The sequence below is a fragment of the Paramormyrops kingsleyae genome, chromosome 18 (genome assembly GCF_048594095.1).
Source record: "Paramormyrops kingsleyae isolate MSU_618 chromosome 18, PKINGS_0.4, whole genome shotgun sequence".
Classification (NCBI taxonomy): Eukaryota; Metazoa; Chordata; class Actinopteri; order Osteoglossiformes; family Mormyridae; genus Paramormyrops; species Paramormyrops kingsleyae.
Genome location: NC_132814.1, coordinates 24919168 through 24936196, shown reverse-complemented (window position 1 = coordinate 24936196; position 17029 = coordinate 24919168). Strand labels below are relative to the sequence as shown.

At 41.6% G+C, this 17029-nt stretch overlaps 1 protein-coding gene across 1 annotated transcript; it reads left to right on the top strand.

Moving 5' to 3' along the window:
• Positions 1-5327: 5327 nt before the first annotated feature.
• Positions 5328-16511, top strand: LOC111855320 (prostaglandin E synthase 3-like). Its single transcript, XM_023834239.2, has 8 exons — positions 5328-5554; positions 6809-6922; positions 10999-11068; positions 11183-11281; positions 12517-12606; positions 12704-12760; positions 13945-13972; positions 14059-16511. Coding segments are annotated over exons 1-8 (480 nt in total). The 5' UTR covers positions 5328-5552; the 3' UTR covers positions 14079-16511.
• Positions 16512-17029: the final 518 nt, after the last annotated feature.

Sequence of the window (17029 nt, the reverse complement as noted above, 5' to 3'; positions counted from 1 at the left end):
AAGGCTGCAATCATGATCGAGATTATAGGGGGAAAGATCTCAGGAGCCTCATCCCCTGAAGAATCAAATCGCTGAGGAGCCAATCGTCAGTCCTGTTGGGGATCGGGACTGGTGTTGTGCACTACACGGCAGACCTCAGGTCTCAATCTAGGAGCGTGGAATGTCTTATCTCTCCGGCATAGTGACCAACTTCCTTTGCTGTCGGAGGAGCTTCATAAACTCTGCACTTCGGTGGCAGCACCCTGAGGTACGCAGACCTAGCAGAGACAGAGACCATTTTTGACCATTGGGGGGGCTTATCCAACACTAGGGTTGCCACTTTCAGCAGGAGCCCCAGCTATAAAATTAGTATGAAAAAACGCTAAATGGACTTATAAATGTCACAGTGGGCCTGCGTTCATAGTGGGGTACCGCAGGGTTCAATTTTAGGACCACTATTGTTCTTAATTTACATTTATGATATTGACAGCAATACATACAGTAAACTGGTTCAATTTGCAGATGACACCAAGGTGGGTGGTGTAGCAGATACTGATCTAGCAGCAGAGAGGCATACCTTGCTTGGGGGAGGACGCTGGCGTGTTTTGTCGCCGCTTCCCTTTTATGCTTTTTATACCTTTTATGCTTTATGTTTTATGCTTTATGCTCTCCCCTAGGTAGTTTGACTGCTACCTAGTTGTTTTATGGTTTGTAATCTACAAACTACAAGCCATTATTTATTGAACTGAACTGGCTCTGTCGAGCTCCATGTAGCCCCCGATCTTCACCGCAGTCGATTCCCGTACCTCGTAAGCCGACTTCCACTCACCATCTGGCGTCGTCAGCATCTGTCTGCCTGACTCTCGGCCACTCGATGACGGGAAAGAAGCTGCTGGGCTGTGGCTACAAGTTTTTCTGCTGCGGGTTTGTCCTGGTCTCCATTATCTTTCTGGCTTTCTCATCCAGTCGCCGGCGGACCTCTTCAGCGGCTGGCGGCATGACGCTCACGTACACCGCCGCACAGCTACTTAGCCTCGATACATACACTCGCCCAGTGTGTATGTCCACCATCGGGGAACATGGACTTCTACGCCGACCTCGTTACATCCATAGAAGCTCCCGGAGAAAATTCATCTATCATCGTCACTCCAACCACTGTGCTCCATATCCACGCTTCGCTTCAAAAATCCCGGCTCTCTGGTCAGTAACCGGCGCACATTGGCGACGTCATCAGAACACTGTCGCGCTTGATACATGTAACACGGCGGAGTGTGGGTTTCGCGGAGCGGACTGGACTGTACTGCGCCCCCTACAGAGACATGTTGTTCCTCCAATGGTCAAAATTGAACTCTTCAATACACAGTCCATGTCAAAAAAGGCATCCTTCTTACAGGAGCATATCCTTGAAAATGGATTAGATCTCCTGTGCCTTACTGAAACATGGCATGAGCCAGAAGTGTTTTATACCTTAAATGAATCCTGCCCCCCTGGCTACTCTTACCTTGAGAAGGCACGCAGCACTGGTCGTGGTGGTGGCCTTGCTGCAATACATAGTCAGGACTTGGAGCTATCTTCCATTCCACTACCTGTACTCTCAACATTTGAATGCCTTGCATTCAAATGCAAGCCTCCTTTATCTTTAACATTTCTTCTTGTTTATCGCCCTCCAAAACCCAACTCAGCTTTCCTCCTGGAGTTTCAGGACCTTCTCAGCACACTCTACACAACCTCTGCCAACATTATGTTACTCGGTGACTTTAACATTCATGTTGACACCCCCTCCTGCCACTCTGCTGCTGAGTTCCTCCATCTACTCGACTCTTTAAATCTGCAGCAACATGTTGATGCCCCCACTCACTCCAAGGGACACACACTTGACCTGGTAATATCAAGCTATGTTCCCATTAAAAAGTTACAGGTACGTGATCTAGGGCTGTCGGACCACAAAGCCATCTACATGGAGCTGCCTTTCTCCTACTCATCACACTGTAAACCAGAGCGGCAAATCAACTTTAGGTCTATTAAAAACATTGACCCTGACGCCCTAGCTCTAGACCTGCAACACATATCCTGTGACCCTACCACTTTTTCCTCAGTTACTGAAACAGTGGATTTTTACAATCATTCTCTGTCCAGCCTCCTAGACCACCATGCCCCCGTCAGAACCCGCACGGTGACCTTCTCACGTTCAGCCCCCTGGTACACCAGTGAGCTGCGGAGGATGAAATCTGCTGGACGTATCCTTGAACGGCGCTTCAAGGCTTCTGGACTCACCGTTCATATGCAGGCCTATAGGGAACATCAAAAGGCCTATGCCAAATCCCTCAAAGATGCACGGTCCCGGTTTTATTCCAATATCATCAACAGCGACCCTAGGAACTCGAGACAACTTTTTTCCACCATTAATCACCTTCTCCAGCCACAAACGACCTCTCCCTCGGATGCCACTGTGGAAAATTGCAATAACTTAATGAACTTCTTTAGATATAAAATAATAACCATCCGCTCCCTTCTCTCCAGTCCTCCTAGCCCATCAGCCACTTTCACCACTTTATCTGACTCACTGCCGGGACCTTCCAGACCTCTCAGCCACTTCTCCACCGTTACTCTGCAAGAGGTTGAGGCAATCATCACTAAGATGAAACCATCCACTTGCGTGTTGGACCCCTTCCCCACAGTTCTGGTAAAATCCAATCTTGCAATCCTCAGCCCCCTCATTACCCAAGTGATAAACCTTTCCCTTCAAGCTGGTCATGTTCCACCTGCACTCAAAAATGCTGTCATTAGGCCACTTCTTAAAAAACACACACTAGATCCTGATCAATTTTTTAACTACAGACCCATATCTAACCTCCCATTTCTCTCAAAGGTGCTGGAAAAAGTAGTGGCTTCCCAACTTCATAACCATCTGAAACTAAATAGTTTATATGAAACATTTCAGTCTGGTTTCCGTCAGGGCCACAGCACGGAAACAGCGCTGGTTAGAGTGACCAATGACCTGCTCATGACAGCTGACGCTGGTTCCCCATCCATTCTCATTCTTCTGGATCTGTCCGCCGCTTTTGACACCGTCGACCACAATATCCTATTGCACCGCCTACATACCACCTGCGGCCTCTCCAACTCCGTCTACGACTGGTTCTCTTCCTTTCTTTCTGGAAGAACTGAGTACGTTGCCCTGGGGAAAGCCAAATCAGATACCCACATTGTCACCTGTGGGGTTCCCCAGGGCTCGGTACTAGGACCTACTCTTTTCACCCTTTATCTGCTCCCTCTTGGTCGTGTTATCAGCACACATGGACTATCATTCCACTGCTACGCTGACGACACACAGCTTTACTTAAAAATGGATTTTAATCACCCCAACCACTCTGCACTTTCGTATTCTGCCGCTCTCACCACCTGCCTGGAGGACATAAAGGCGTGGATGAAGCTCAACTTTTTGCAGCTAAACAGCTCCAAAACTGAGGCCATCCTAGTCGGCACTCCACACCAAGTTTCCACTACCACCATCACCAGCATCTCTTTTTCAGATCAGGACATTCCATTATCTTCAGTTGTCACCAACCTCGGTGTAAAAATGGACCCCCATCTCACCTACGATACTCACATCCAACAGCTGTGCAAAGCCTCTTTTTACCACCTCAGGAACATCGCCAAACTCCGTCCATTACTCACCCTGGCAGATGCAGAAAAGCTGGTGCACGCCTTTGTCTCCTCCAGGCTGGACTATTGCAATGCGCTCCTCATCGGGATCCCTAGCAAGAGCATTCAAAAACTTCAATACGTGCAGAACAGCGCTGCTAGGATCCTGATGAGGGTGCGAAAATTCAACCACATCACTCCCATTCTTAAAACACTCCATTGGCTCCCTGTTTCACTCCGCATTGAATATAAGGTCTCCCTCCTCACCCACCAATGTCTCCACGGAACTGCTCCTACATACCTCAAAGATCTCCTCACTCCTCAGACATCCGTACGTTCCCTCCGCTCCTCCTCCACCTTCCTTCTTAAAACCCAAAGGACAAAACTGCGCACAATGGGGGATCGGGCCTTTTGCTCTGCGGCCCCTCGTCTTTGGAATGCCCTCCCAGACCATCTGAGGGCACCACAGAATGTAGCCGCTTTTAAATGTGGCCTAAAGACCCACCTATTTAAACGAGCATTTCATTGCTGACTTTATGTGTTTTTATGTGCTGATTTTACTTTGTAGCACTTTGAGATTTGTTTTAATGAAAAGTGCGTTAGAAATAAAATTTATTATTATTATTATTATTATTATCTTGATTTAATTAGCGACTGGGCTGATACTTGGCAGATGAAATTTAACACAGATAAATGTAAGGTAATCCATGCAGGGAGCAGAAATATAAAGTACAGATATTTTATGGATTCCACTGAAATAAAGGTAGCTGATTACGAGAAAGATCTCGGTGTGTATGTTGATGCTTCCATGTCCCACTCTCGCCAGTGTGGGGAAGCAATAAAAAAGGCCATTAAAATGTTGGGTTATATCTGTAGGTATGTGGAGTTTAAGTCAAGGGAGGTGATGTTACATTTATATAATTCCTTGGTAAGACCCCACCTAGAAAATTGTGTGCAGGTTTGGTCACCATACCTTAAGAAGGACATTGCTGCCTTAGAAAAGGTGCAACGGAGGGCTACGAGAATGATTCCTGGTCTTAGAGGAATGTCTTATGAGGAGAGGTTAGCTGAGCTGAATCTGTTTAGCCTCGAGCAAAGGAGACTAAGGGGGGACATGATCCAGGTCTATAAGATTCTAACGGGTCTGGATGCTGTTCAGCCAAATGGCTATTTCAATATTAGTTTAAATACTGGAACTCGTGGCCATAAGTGGAAATTAGCGGGAGAACATTTTAAAATAAATTTGAGGAAGCACTTCTTTACACAGCGTGTAGTTAGAGTATGGAATAGTCTTCCTGCTAGTGTAGCGGAAGCTAAAACCCTGGGTTCCTTTAAATCAGAGCTAGATAAGATTTTAACAACTCTGAGCTATTAGTTAAGTTCTCCCCAAACGAGCTTGATGGGCCGAATGGCCCCCTCTCGTTTGTAAATTTCTTATGTTCTTATAAAAATAATTTTTCAGGGGGGCTGAGAGAGAAAAAAATAGGGTGGGTGAAGCCCACATAAATAGCATCTGCAATTCTGTTACATATTTTACAACAACCCATTGCCCTATATACTGCAATTATTCAATGTTAGCTAATTAAATTAAGTCTAGTCACAATGTAACAAAACTCAGTTAAGCTAGATAGCCTAAATGTTGATACCTGTAAACTGTTGTGTTGCAATGTTGCAATACCCATAAGCGGTTTCTCCCTGAATGAGACAGAAAAGAGGCTCTAGAAGCGTCCAGCTCGCGGTTGCCTCCTGCTGCTGCTACGTCACAGCGCTGAAACAAGGAGGGCAGACGCGCGAGTCTGTGAACGAGATTAGCTACGGATTTTTCCTTTATTTTGCTGAAATATCTCACCGTTGAAGGAAATACGGGAAATCAAACAGAACGGTGGCCAATACGGGGATCGGGGAGCTAAGAACAAGATAGTTACGAGATGTAAGTTTTCGGTGGAGAGTATGAGTGCAAACGTGGTGAGCGGCTTCATCGTTCGTGAGCGCTTGTTTCGTTTTATTGGTGATGCTTAATGTTTATTAAACATTTGGTTCCCAAGCTGGGTGTTACCTGTGTCAGTAACAGATAATATGTACACGCTGGTGCTGTTAGCGTAGAGGTACAGATAGCGGTAGACTGCTAGGCCTTCTGTCCTATCGCGGTTAGCTAGCTGGTTCTATGGGGCTACTCGCGTATACGTCTCTCGGCAATTAATACGCTAATTAATCGACATATTGGCGTTTATCACATTACTGCTTTTTCCCTACTGTTTTGTTTTACCAATGATGTTACATAGTTGTTTAAGTCATAAGTGAACCGTTGTAGAAATCGCACGTTCTGTCCCTAGATACAGGTTTACGGGTCCATCTTTTTAATATACTTCTTTTTCATATACACAAACAAGTGCTTTTCACGTGCGCTGGCGAAATTTGGAAAGCCATTTATACTTTATAAAAATCTGCTGGTGAACTCTAGTACAGTACCGTTAAACCGAAAGTAATCTTAAGGGTAAAATAATGAATGAACGCTCCCCCCCCCTTTTGCGGTTGGTGCGGGGAGCAGGAAAGTGGAAGAATGAGACTTTATATTAAGCTGTTAAAATTTGCTGAAGCAAATCGAGCAGTCAAGTAGCCTTTGGAACTAAGATAACCTAAATACCCGTCCAAGTTTAGCATTGTCGTCAGTTTTGACACTGCTTTTTATTAGTTTAACGAGGAGTGAGTACTTATATGGCCGTACACCAGGGTGCTACTCCATTTAAGAAAGCTTTTTGTTCCCTAAGACCGCTTGAAATGGTTCTGTATTTAATTACATTTATATTTTAATTTGGTGTCTTCTTATAAGCTTTTAGTATCTTTGTTTAAAGCAGGCGAGATCTATTCATTGACAAGCTTTTAACAATGCCATTGAACATTATCTTTCATTAAATACAAAGTACAGGAATATTAATAAACAACCTGATGTAGCTGATTTAATAAAGGTAGATGTTGCCTGAATATCCTACAGATGGTGATGTAGCTAAATGCATTTATTTGAAATGCTATCCGTGTTTTTTAATTTTATTTAAATCTAGACACTGACAAATGTTCACAATTTCACAAGTGTAGTGTTTTATTACTCTAGCTGTTCCAGTATCTCAAAATATTCTGCTTTGAAAGGTTCCTGTAATGTTTTCACATGCTTTTCTTCTCTCAACAGGCTGCCAGCAACTACGAAGTGGTATGACAGACGCGACTGTGTTGTTATTGAGTTTTGTGTTGAAGATAGTAAAGATGTAAAGGTGAAATTTGAAAAATCAAAGATGAATTTTACGTAAGTAAGAAATCTCGCCCCACACAAGATTGCAACTGTTTTTAAATATTTTTTTTTTTAAAATGTCGTCTGGTATATTTGTACACAAACATACAAAGCTCCTCGCTTTATGATGGTTCAATTTAAGATATTTTGACTTTGGTGTGATACCAATGCACATTCATTGGTTAACTTCAAATTTTGATCTGTTTCCAGACTAGCTGTGTTAATCCACCCAGTCACATTTCCAATCTCGGTTGTGATTGTGAGCATAAACATCTCATCAGTGATGGGAAAAGTACTCAGTTTTCATACTTAAAAGTACATGTGTGAAAGTAAAGATACCGCATCAAAATGTTACTCGTGTAAGTCATCCCGTAAGGGCGTACTCGCACTTGGCCCGGCTACCTTGTATCACGCCCAAGCACGATTGCCCCTCCTCTTCACTTCCCCCACTGGCCTGTGCTCACCTTGAACTTAACAATCCTGGCCTGAGCACAGTTTCGTCATCACTGCAACTTTTTTGTGTTGAAGGAGGAGAATGCTGTCGCACAACAGAATAGAATTCACGATTAATGTCCTAATTTTGTGGCTCATTTTGGAGTCGTTTTGGTCACCAGATTCCCCAGATCTCAATCCAGTCGATCGTCTGTGGGATGTGCTGGACAAATAAGGAGGCCCAATAAGGAGGCCCAAACTCACAACATACAGAAGTTAGGATCTGCTGCTAAGGTTTTTGGGCCAGATACCACAGGACACCTTCACAGATCTTGTGGAATCCATACATCATGGGATTGGAGCTGTTTTACAGGGCTCCAGACAAAAAAAAAAAAAAAAAAAAAAAAACACTTTTGGAGCCGTTGGCTCCTAAACCCAAAATATTTAGGAGGCCTAATCTCCATCACATGCCAGATGTGAAATAAAAAATTCTTCCATGGCATATTATGTCTCCTATCTGCCACATGCTGCCTTTTCTTTCTCCGGTCTGAGTTATCTGATCTGCTTACAATTGCCTTCTGCATTCTTATACATAATAATAAATGACACAGAAATATATAATATGCAAGCAAGACAGCTGGGCTATATCATGAAGTGCACAAACAAACATTGAAATATTAATTAACATTCGCCAATAAAGAAACCTGGAAAACCAAGGGGTGTTGCTTTTGTTGAAAGATTTTACAGCCGGAAAACTGAAGATGAAGCTAACTGTAGCGTGGTGTCATAGTTAAGGTTTAAACCCGAACCCACATTCAGGGATACCTCCCTGGTACTCTGCCATGATGTACAGTATGTGGAAATATGTGGATCTGTACTGAAATATTCCAAGAAGCAGGTCTGAGTTTGAAACTTAACACCAAGCATTTTAGTCACTTGCTGGAGCCCTGTTATGGTGGCACGAAGTGGACCTTCACCATACTCACCCTGCTCCTAGAACATGTTAGTCTCTGCAGGTTTTTGCTGGAACCCTGTAGAACTGCATTCCATTTCTGTATCCCGAAACTCCTTAAAACTAAAAATTTAGTACAGTAAATATTTGGAAACGTGCAGCAATGCACAGTAAACGGGACAATACGAAACTGGCCCAATGAAAGCCTAACACGCTTCATAGCCTAAACCTGTGCAGAAATTATGTACGGAAGAGAAATGGGGCTGAAGATAAACCCAAATGCAACATAACTAACACTCATGCTAAAAATTTGCTTTTTGGGTAGCGTTTACCCTTATCAAGCTCCAAAAAAGACAAGATGAAATTTGTTAATCCTACAAAGGGAAATTTCATTGTTACAGCAGCAGTTACAGACAGGATTAGACAATGCACACAACATGGGCACAGAATGAAAGGACATAATCCTATAAATATAAACAATGTGCTGTATACAAACTAAATGGTAGCCATAGTCTATGACCTGGGGTTGTGCTGTATAAAGTGACAATTACCAGAATGTGTAAAGTTAGACCGTGGGGTTAGGGGGTTCAGTCAGGAGACATGGCACATAGCAGGAATAATAATGACAAAATAACTAGTAGTAGTAGTTATAAAAATGATGATAATGGTGCCATGATGACGGGAGGATGAGGCAGCCTCTGTGCCCCAGGTGCACGTGTGAGTGTTCGCTGAGAGTAGTGGTGATTGAGATGTGCGCAATCGCTCTGTAGAGCAGCATGGGTATCGGCCTGTTGCCGTCTTGCCGATGGAGCTGCCTGGGGCACCCAGGGACTTGTGCGTCTACAAGGTATCTAGCGGACCAGTTGTGTTCAGATTTTGTTACGGCCCCGAGCACAATTATTGTGAAGTCCTTGTCAGGGGTGCATCAGGACACATGAGCATTTGCACTTGCAATCCGATTGCCCAAGACGCATTTTACAACCAAATGTGAACAGGGTCACGATTGCAGCCAAATAGTGGAAAAATTAAAAGGTAAATATGCATGCTTTGCTTTTACATACCTGGGGCCTGTTTCAGGAAGCAGGATTTCTTGCTTAGCTGGATAAGTTGTCAGATTTAAGGTAGTCTGGGCTAAATGAACTTTATCTTTGTTCACTTATATTTACCCCAGACTACCTTAAATCCAACAAGTTATCCAGCTAAGCAAGAAACCCTGCTTTGTGGAACTGGCCCCTGGTTCAGTGTGTGCAGCAAGGTTGTAACTTTAACCTTGTGCCTCCTTTGGCTTTCTTGATTCGTGCAAGGTTAGGCATATACCAGTTAAGCTTCCCCATGAAAGTCTCCTTCAAGGGGATTGTTGTGATACTCCTCAAGTTGTTTTTTTTTTGGGGAGAAAAATCATGAGACAAAAACCAACTGGCCGAACAAATGTAGAAACTTCCATAGCAGGTAAAAATGTAATCTTGAGTTTTACTGAATAGAGTTGGTCACGTTTCTCTAAAATCTTGAACTGAGGGACTCAAACTGATGACTCCCTGTCTCCATAGTGAAAAGATTTTGGCCAATTTCACAGCGATTGTTTGTCATTTTTAATTCTTTGAGAGTGTACCTTCATTTCAATATGTTTTAATCCAGCATATCTGCATTTCCACTCAGGTGTGTTGCATACTTGTTGCAAACTGTTTTTTTTTAATTGGGTGAGAAACGATGGACTACTGCAAAATGTATCAGAGTAAAAAGTCATTTGGCTCAGAAGTGTAGCAAGGTAAAAGTTGCAACAACAACTTGAGGCACTCAGAGTAAAAATCTGGGAAAAAACTTGAAGTACAGTAACATTTGTAGTTACTTTACACTTCTGAACTGAAACTCTTACAGCAACATGTGTGTGTGTGTTTGTTTGGTGACTATTTTATGATTTTTTGTATGCATATATTTACATTTACGACCATCTGACCGCTATCAAACTCCGTCAAGTGCTGGTAATGTTGTCTAATGTGTCTAGGAGACAACCGCTGTGTCTGGTGACTAGACGTACCAGCTCCTAGCAAATCAGGTCATTTACATACCCATCGCTGGTCTTCATGTGTACCAAATTACATCCAAATTGGACTGTTAATTCTGAGTTTGACTTTTTTTTTGTCACCCAGTGTATAAGCAACAATATGCGGGTCATTCCATTTTAATTCAACAAATGGTCTTAGTGTCACCGTTTCTGATTTTGATGAAATAAGTGAAGTGCTCATACTTTCCACAGGTCAGAATGAATATATATATATATATATATATATATATATATATATATATATATAATATAGGTGTGTCTTCTCAACTAAAGAAAGGCAAATCATTGTTATCCATGCAAATGTTGAAAAGTGTTTTTATACCAGCTCACATTAGACAACTTTGATGGATCAGACTACAGAAATAGTAAAGAAAAATTCCGATATACATTGTCTTTTGAAATATTAGACTAGTATTTCTATTTTTAGTCACTGACTTTATTCAATGTGGCAGAAGGGTGTTCATGCACTTCCCATATGCACCCATTATTTTAAAGTAAAATGGAACTGGTTACTTCACTCCAATACTGAGCATGTAAAGTTTTAGGGTTCTTCCAGACTTTTGACTCACCCTGTGTCTCCATTGTCATGAAATACATAATTTGAACCAGTAATTGTAATCAGTAACTTGTCTTTCTTCTGTTAAGCTGTCTTGGTGGAACAGAAGGACACAAACATCAAAATGAGATTGACCTTTTTGAAGTTATTGATCCAAATGTAAGCCTCCCTCTATATTTTCCTTGCATGAAGGCTATTTAATTATTTATTTTGCATGTGCATGTAGTTCAACACATAAAAGTAACAGTCTGCCATGTTCCAATTTTCATATAGGAATCCAAGCACAAACGGACGGATAGATCTGTACTGTGTTATTTACGAAAAGTTGAATCTGGGAAGTCTTGGCCAAGGTTAACAAAAGACAAGGCAAAAGTAAGCCTTAAATTATATTTTTGTGTGTGTGTGCGCGCCAATTGTTTTTTCTTTCTTTTTTTACAAAAAGTAAGAGTTATGTCATCTGAGGGATAGCCAACATGAATTTAAGAGAGGTAGATCCTGTTCAGTTAATCTACTTGAGTTCTTTGAGGAAGCTACAAGAGAAATTGATCAAAAAAAAGGCCTATGATGTAATGGGAAGTAGCAGGTAGTTATTAGAGGAACAGTGGGCCAGCGTTCAAAGTGGGGTGCCACAGGGTTCAATTTTAGGACCACTATTCCTAATTTACATTAATGATATTGACACCAATACATACAGTAAACTGGTTAAATTTGCAGACGACATCGAGCTGAGTGGTGTAGCAGATACTGAACTAGAAGCACAGAGGCTACAATGGGATCTTGATTTAATTAGCGACGGCTGATACCTGGCAGATGAAATTTAACGTAGATAAATGTAAGGTAATCCATGCATGGAGCAGAAATATAAAGTACAGATATTTTATGGGTTCCACTAAAATAAAGGTAGCTGATTATGAGAAGGACCTCAGTGTGTATGTTGATGCTTCCATGTCCCACTCTTGCCAGTTTGGGGAAGTAATTAAAAAGCCCAATAGGATGTTGTGTGTGTGGAGTTTATGTCAAGGGAGGTAATGCTAAGATTATACAATTCCTTGGTAAGACCCCACCTAGAATATTGTGTGCATGTGTGGTCACCATACCTTAAAAAGGACATTGCTTCCTTGGAAAAGGTTCAACGTAGGACTACAAGAATGATTCCTGGTCTTAGAGGAATGTCTTACGAGGAGAGGTTAGCTGAGCTGAATCTGTTCAGCCTCAAACAAATGAGACTAAGGGGGGACATGATCCAGGTATATGAAATTCTAGCAGGTCTGGATGCTGTTCAGCCAAATGGCTACTTCAACATTAGTTTAAATACTAGAACTCATGGCCATAGGTGGAAATTAGTGGGAGAACATTTTAAAATGGATTTGAGAAAGCACTTCTTTTCACATTGTGTAGTTAGAGTATGGAATAGTCTTCCTGCTAGTATAGCGGAAGCTAAAACCTTGGGTTCCTTTAAATCAGAGCTAGATATGATTTTAACAACTATGAGCTATTAGTTGAGTTCTCCCCAAATGAGCTTGATGGGTACTTTTGTAAAAATGTTTTATTCTTATCACACGTACCATTTGGAGATGCCATCATGAAATCGTGTTTGTATTCTTCAGCTAAGTTGGCTTGGTGTTGATTTTAATAACTGGAAGGACTGGGAAGATGATTCAGATGAAGAACTTTCTAGTTTTGACCGTTTCTCAGAGGTGAGTGGATCTTCAGGTGTTCCTAAAACTTCACCTGTAAAATGTTACTGTCCCTGAAGTGGCTGAAAGGAACCTTTGGATATGTTTGTTTTTGCAGATGATGAACAACATGGGCGGGGAAGATGAACTGCCCGATGTGGATGGTGCAGTTGAAGTAAGATTTGGACAAAGTAATAAATCAGCAGGCATGTTTATAAGCAGGGATTCACATAACTGGTATGCAAGTACGCATTCCCCATATAAAGCAATACATGTGGCAATGTCTTGTCATTGCAGTGAAAATGCGTATTTATGCGCATTTACCCTGTATTGATAAAAAGTAACTGGGCATTTGAACCTTTTTACGGCTAATGCATTCTTCATTCGCGGTAAAAAGGTTCAAATCTGCAGCGATTTCTTGTCATGTCAGCACACATGCACATAAAGAGTAGCAGCAAAAATGCGCATTCGAGGAGAGATTGCCGGCACATTGCTTTGCATGGCGAATGCGTACTTGTGTACCAGTTATGCGCATCCCTGTTTAAACCTGCCTGTTTAATAATCGGTACAGGGTTATACTTGCCCCTCCATGATGTAGCCATTAATATGCAGTGCAGCTCTGTTAAAAAATAGAATTTGAGGGCGAATACACTTGGCGGCCATCTTTTTAGATATGTCTGCCTAGTACTAAGTAGGGCACTGTCTTGTCTCCAAAATCACTTCAGCAGATTGCGTTTGCAGGTGCCTTTCTGCACATCACTATTGTGCCGTTCTGCACATCACTATTGTACTGATGTATAATTTTTTTGTTATTTTACAAATCACTTTCCTCTGACCTGTGATAAAGTGTTATATGTACCAGAACTGCTGCTAACTGGATTTTTTTGGATTGAAGCATTCCCAGTAGACTCTAGGTACTGTGGTACTTGGAAATTGCAGAAAGGTAGCCGATTCTGAGATGCTGGAACCAGATCAGTCCCTGGCAATGATGTCACAGACCACGCATCTCAGCTGTTCCAATGCTTGAATTGTAGCGCTGGACAATATATTGATACAATATCAAATTGGGATTATGAACATTCATATCAATTTGAATTATGTATCATTGATATACAACCTGGGTATCGTGGTACAGCTTAAACACTTGTTTTCTTGCATAATTAACTGTTCTTGGCAAAATGTATTATACCTGTGACATACACCAAAACTACCAGTAAAACAATTTGGTCATCATAATTAGAAAAACTTAGACCCACCTGCTAATGAATTTTAGAATATCACCATAAATCTTGATATTGTGAAAATTACTGCTAATGCTCATTTCTATGGTTAAAATTTTAATTAATTTGTGATTAACAGGATGAATATGCTGACAGTGATGATGAAAGTAAGTTTCTTCAGTTGATTTTCAAAATCTCTGTTCATCCCGTTCTCATTTAAACATTTTTATTAAGCGCTGTTATTTTTCCACAGAAATGCCTGACCTTGAATGAAGATGGGATTCCCTGTTACCGCTGGAAGGATTTTAAATCTGAAGAACAAACTATAGGCAAAAGCTAGTAAACCATTGCACTTTTTAGAAGTTTACAGCAGTCATAAAATAGCTTCACTGAGTGTGGATATACAAACCTGTACAGAACCGTCTTTGGCCATTGACAGTGCAGTGCTTTATTGTTAATCTGCATGGACTGTTTCCAGGATGCCCATCAATAAAAAAGCACCGATTTTGATTAAACAAAAAGACAGATTAGTCTGGGGCTGACATTCATAAGTTAAGCCTCTTCCCCCCCCCCCCCCCCCCCCCCCCCCCCTTATTCTGTGTAGTAGTAACACAATGGCAGCAGCAAGCATTACAGTTTTTAGTAAAGTTAATTTTCTAAACTGATTTTTTGTAGTTTACTCTATGTTTCCAATAAGGGCAGTTGTGAAGCAGGTTTTTAAGTATTTTTTTCCTGCTTTTGTTACAAAGTTACAAATGTTAGTATTTCACTATTTTGGTATTTAAAGTGAATGGTGTTACTTTTAGGGGAGATATTTGCGGTCTTTCATGATAAACGCTTTTCACAGTTGTGTTTATGACAGGGTATTTAGCTTTTTTGTATCTTAATGCCTTTTTTTTGAAACATGACATTTTTAGTTACATTTTATCACTCAAGGGAAAGCAGGGGGGTATTCCATCAATATCGCCAAATTAATCTGTGCTTAACTGAATTAGCTTGGCTTGAGTTATTGTTGATTCCCACTGAAAGGTCAAGCCATTCTATGAAAACAAATTGGCCACACCTTGTTCACGTTAACTCAAGCCAAGCTTGTTAAAGCCCTCGTCGTGCACTTTTGCAGCCCTGAACAGACAATTGTCGATATGAGCAATGATTTCACAAAAAGAAGGCAAAACGAGTGCGGTGTGATCTCCACAGCCAACCAAACGCTGCTCGTGTAGATATGCGGATTACAAGGCTGTAATCACAAGAAAAAAGGTAACACTACCACTATTAATAAGGCAAGTGAGGTGACATGGAAAGATATCAGCTAGATTAAATGTGTGAGTAGCTGTTCCTGTTAATGAAATGGTGAAGCGTCTGATTGGTGACAAATTGCTGGTTCGAGCTTTCATGAAATTCAGAAATGCATATAGCACAGGTCACGGACTTTTTCATTGAGTGCTGTATTAAAAGAACAATATACAACCATATTTCATACTAAGTGTGTGTGTGTGTGTGTGTGTGTGTGTGTGTGTGTGTTTGTTCGTTCGTTCGTTCGTTCCTGTGCCTGTGCTTGGTGCTCTCAGAGAAGGTGGTGCCCAGATCTCCATATGGTTAATCCAGCCCTTTTTGGTTTTGTTGTAAAAAGGGCCCTCCTCACTGATAATGCTGTATCAGTTAAATAGCCAACTGATTTTTTCCCCTTCATTATTGTACGCTGACATGTATGTCACATTATAAGTGTCCCATACTATAGGAATGTCTGTCCTATCTTCTGAAATAATCATGACAGGTGAACATACGTGTGTGGAGCGTGTGCTTTGACGTCAAAGAGTCAAAATAGGGGGAAAAAATTGACAGCTGTTTTTAGGGGATTTCGTTTCGCTTCTGCCAGGTGGGACTCATTTGCCACAAGGCTAAACTAAGTTTAGCCTGTTCAGTTAATCTACTTGAGTTAGCCTGCTACAAAGCTGCCACTTAATATAATGATATTGATCAAAATAAAGCAGGGTTTTTTATTTTGCGACCTTGAAGGAATACACCCCAGGTACGAAGAAACTTCCACAGGTAAACAAAATGGTGGCACAAACAGAAAAAGAAGCCTGATATTTGTGTGACCCGTGAACAATTTCAAATTTTTCGAATTTGCAGTAGTTTTTTGTCTGAATCTTAAAGTGGAAGGAAATTAAACAACCAAGTAGTTTTACTCTGGACTTTAGTGTGACAGGTGCAGTGTTTTTGTCTTTCTAATAAATTGTAAAGATATTTGCTTTCATACACTATGCCCATCTTTAAATTGTCTTTCAGCTAGTGTTTGAGGGCATTGATGCATTATATAACAACATGGAAGTATGTTTGGTTTTTTTTTTTAAATAAAAAAAAAATGTTATATGATGTAATGGGCATCAGCCCCTTTACAGAGCTCACAGAAACTCCTGGGATGGATGCTTAATTCAATAAAAATGTGGCAAATTTATTGGTTTCAAAACAAAAGTCCATTGACAAACATTGTCTAACATATCTGCAGATATCTTCCACACAGACATTTTCTTTTTATTAGGTGCCATAATTGTCTTGACTGACTCATTTACTTCTGTTTTTGCCCTCTCGCTATTATTTGCAATTGTTGTCATTGACTCCCAAAGGGGTACTAAACACAAATGATTGGCGTTTCATGTTCTTTCATGTTCGTGTTACTAATTAAAAAGCACCCAATAAGATTGATTGTTGATGAGTTTTATGACTCTTTTAGTACTATAATTTGGGTTTCAGTTTATTACTACCCCCTCCAATGGCCTCACCACCCGTAGGAGGGGCCATAGAGGTTGGGTGCAGTGTGAGTTGGGCAGTGGCCGAAGGCGGGGACCTTGGCGGTCCGATCCTCGGCTGCAGAAGCTAGCTCTAGGGACATGGAATGTCACCCCTCTGGTGGGGAAGGAGCCTGAGCTGGTGTGCGAGGTTGTGAGGTTCCTACTAGATGTAGTCGGGCTCATCTCAACACATGGCTTGGGCTCTGGAACCAGTCTCCTTGAAGGGGGTTGGACCCTCTTCCACTCTGGAGTTGCTCACAGGGAGAGGCGCCGAGCGGGGGTGGGCATACTTATTGCCCCCTGGCTGGGTGCCTGTACATTGGGGTTTACCGCGGTAGACCAGAGGGGGACGGGTCCTGACTATTGCTTGCGCTTACGGGACAAACGACAGTTCAGAATACCCACCATTTTTGGAGTTCTTGGAAGGGGTGT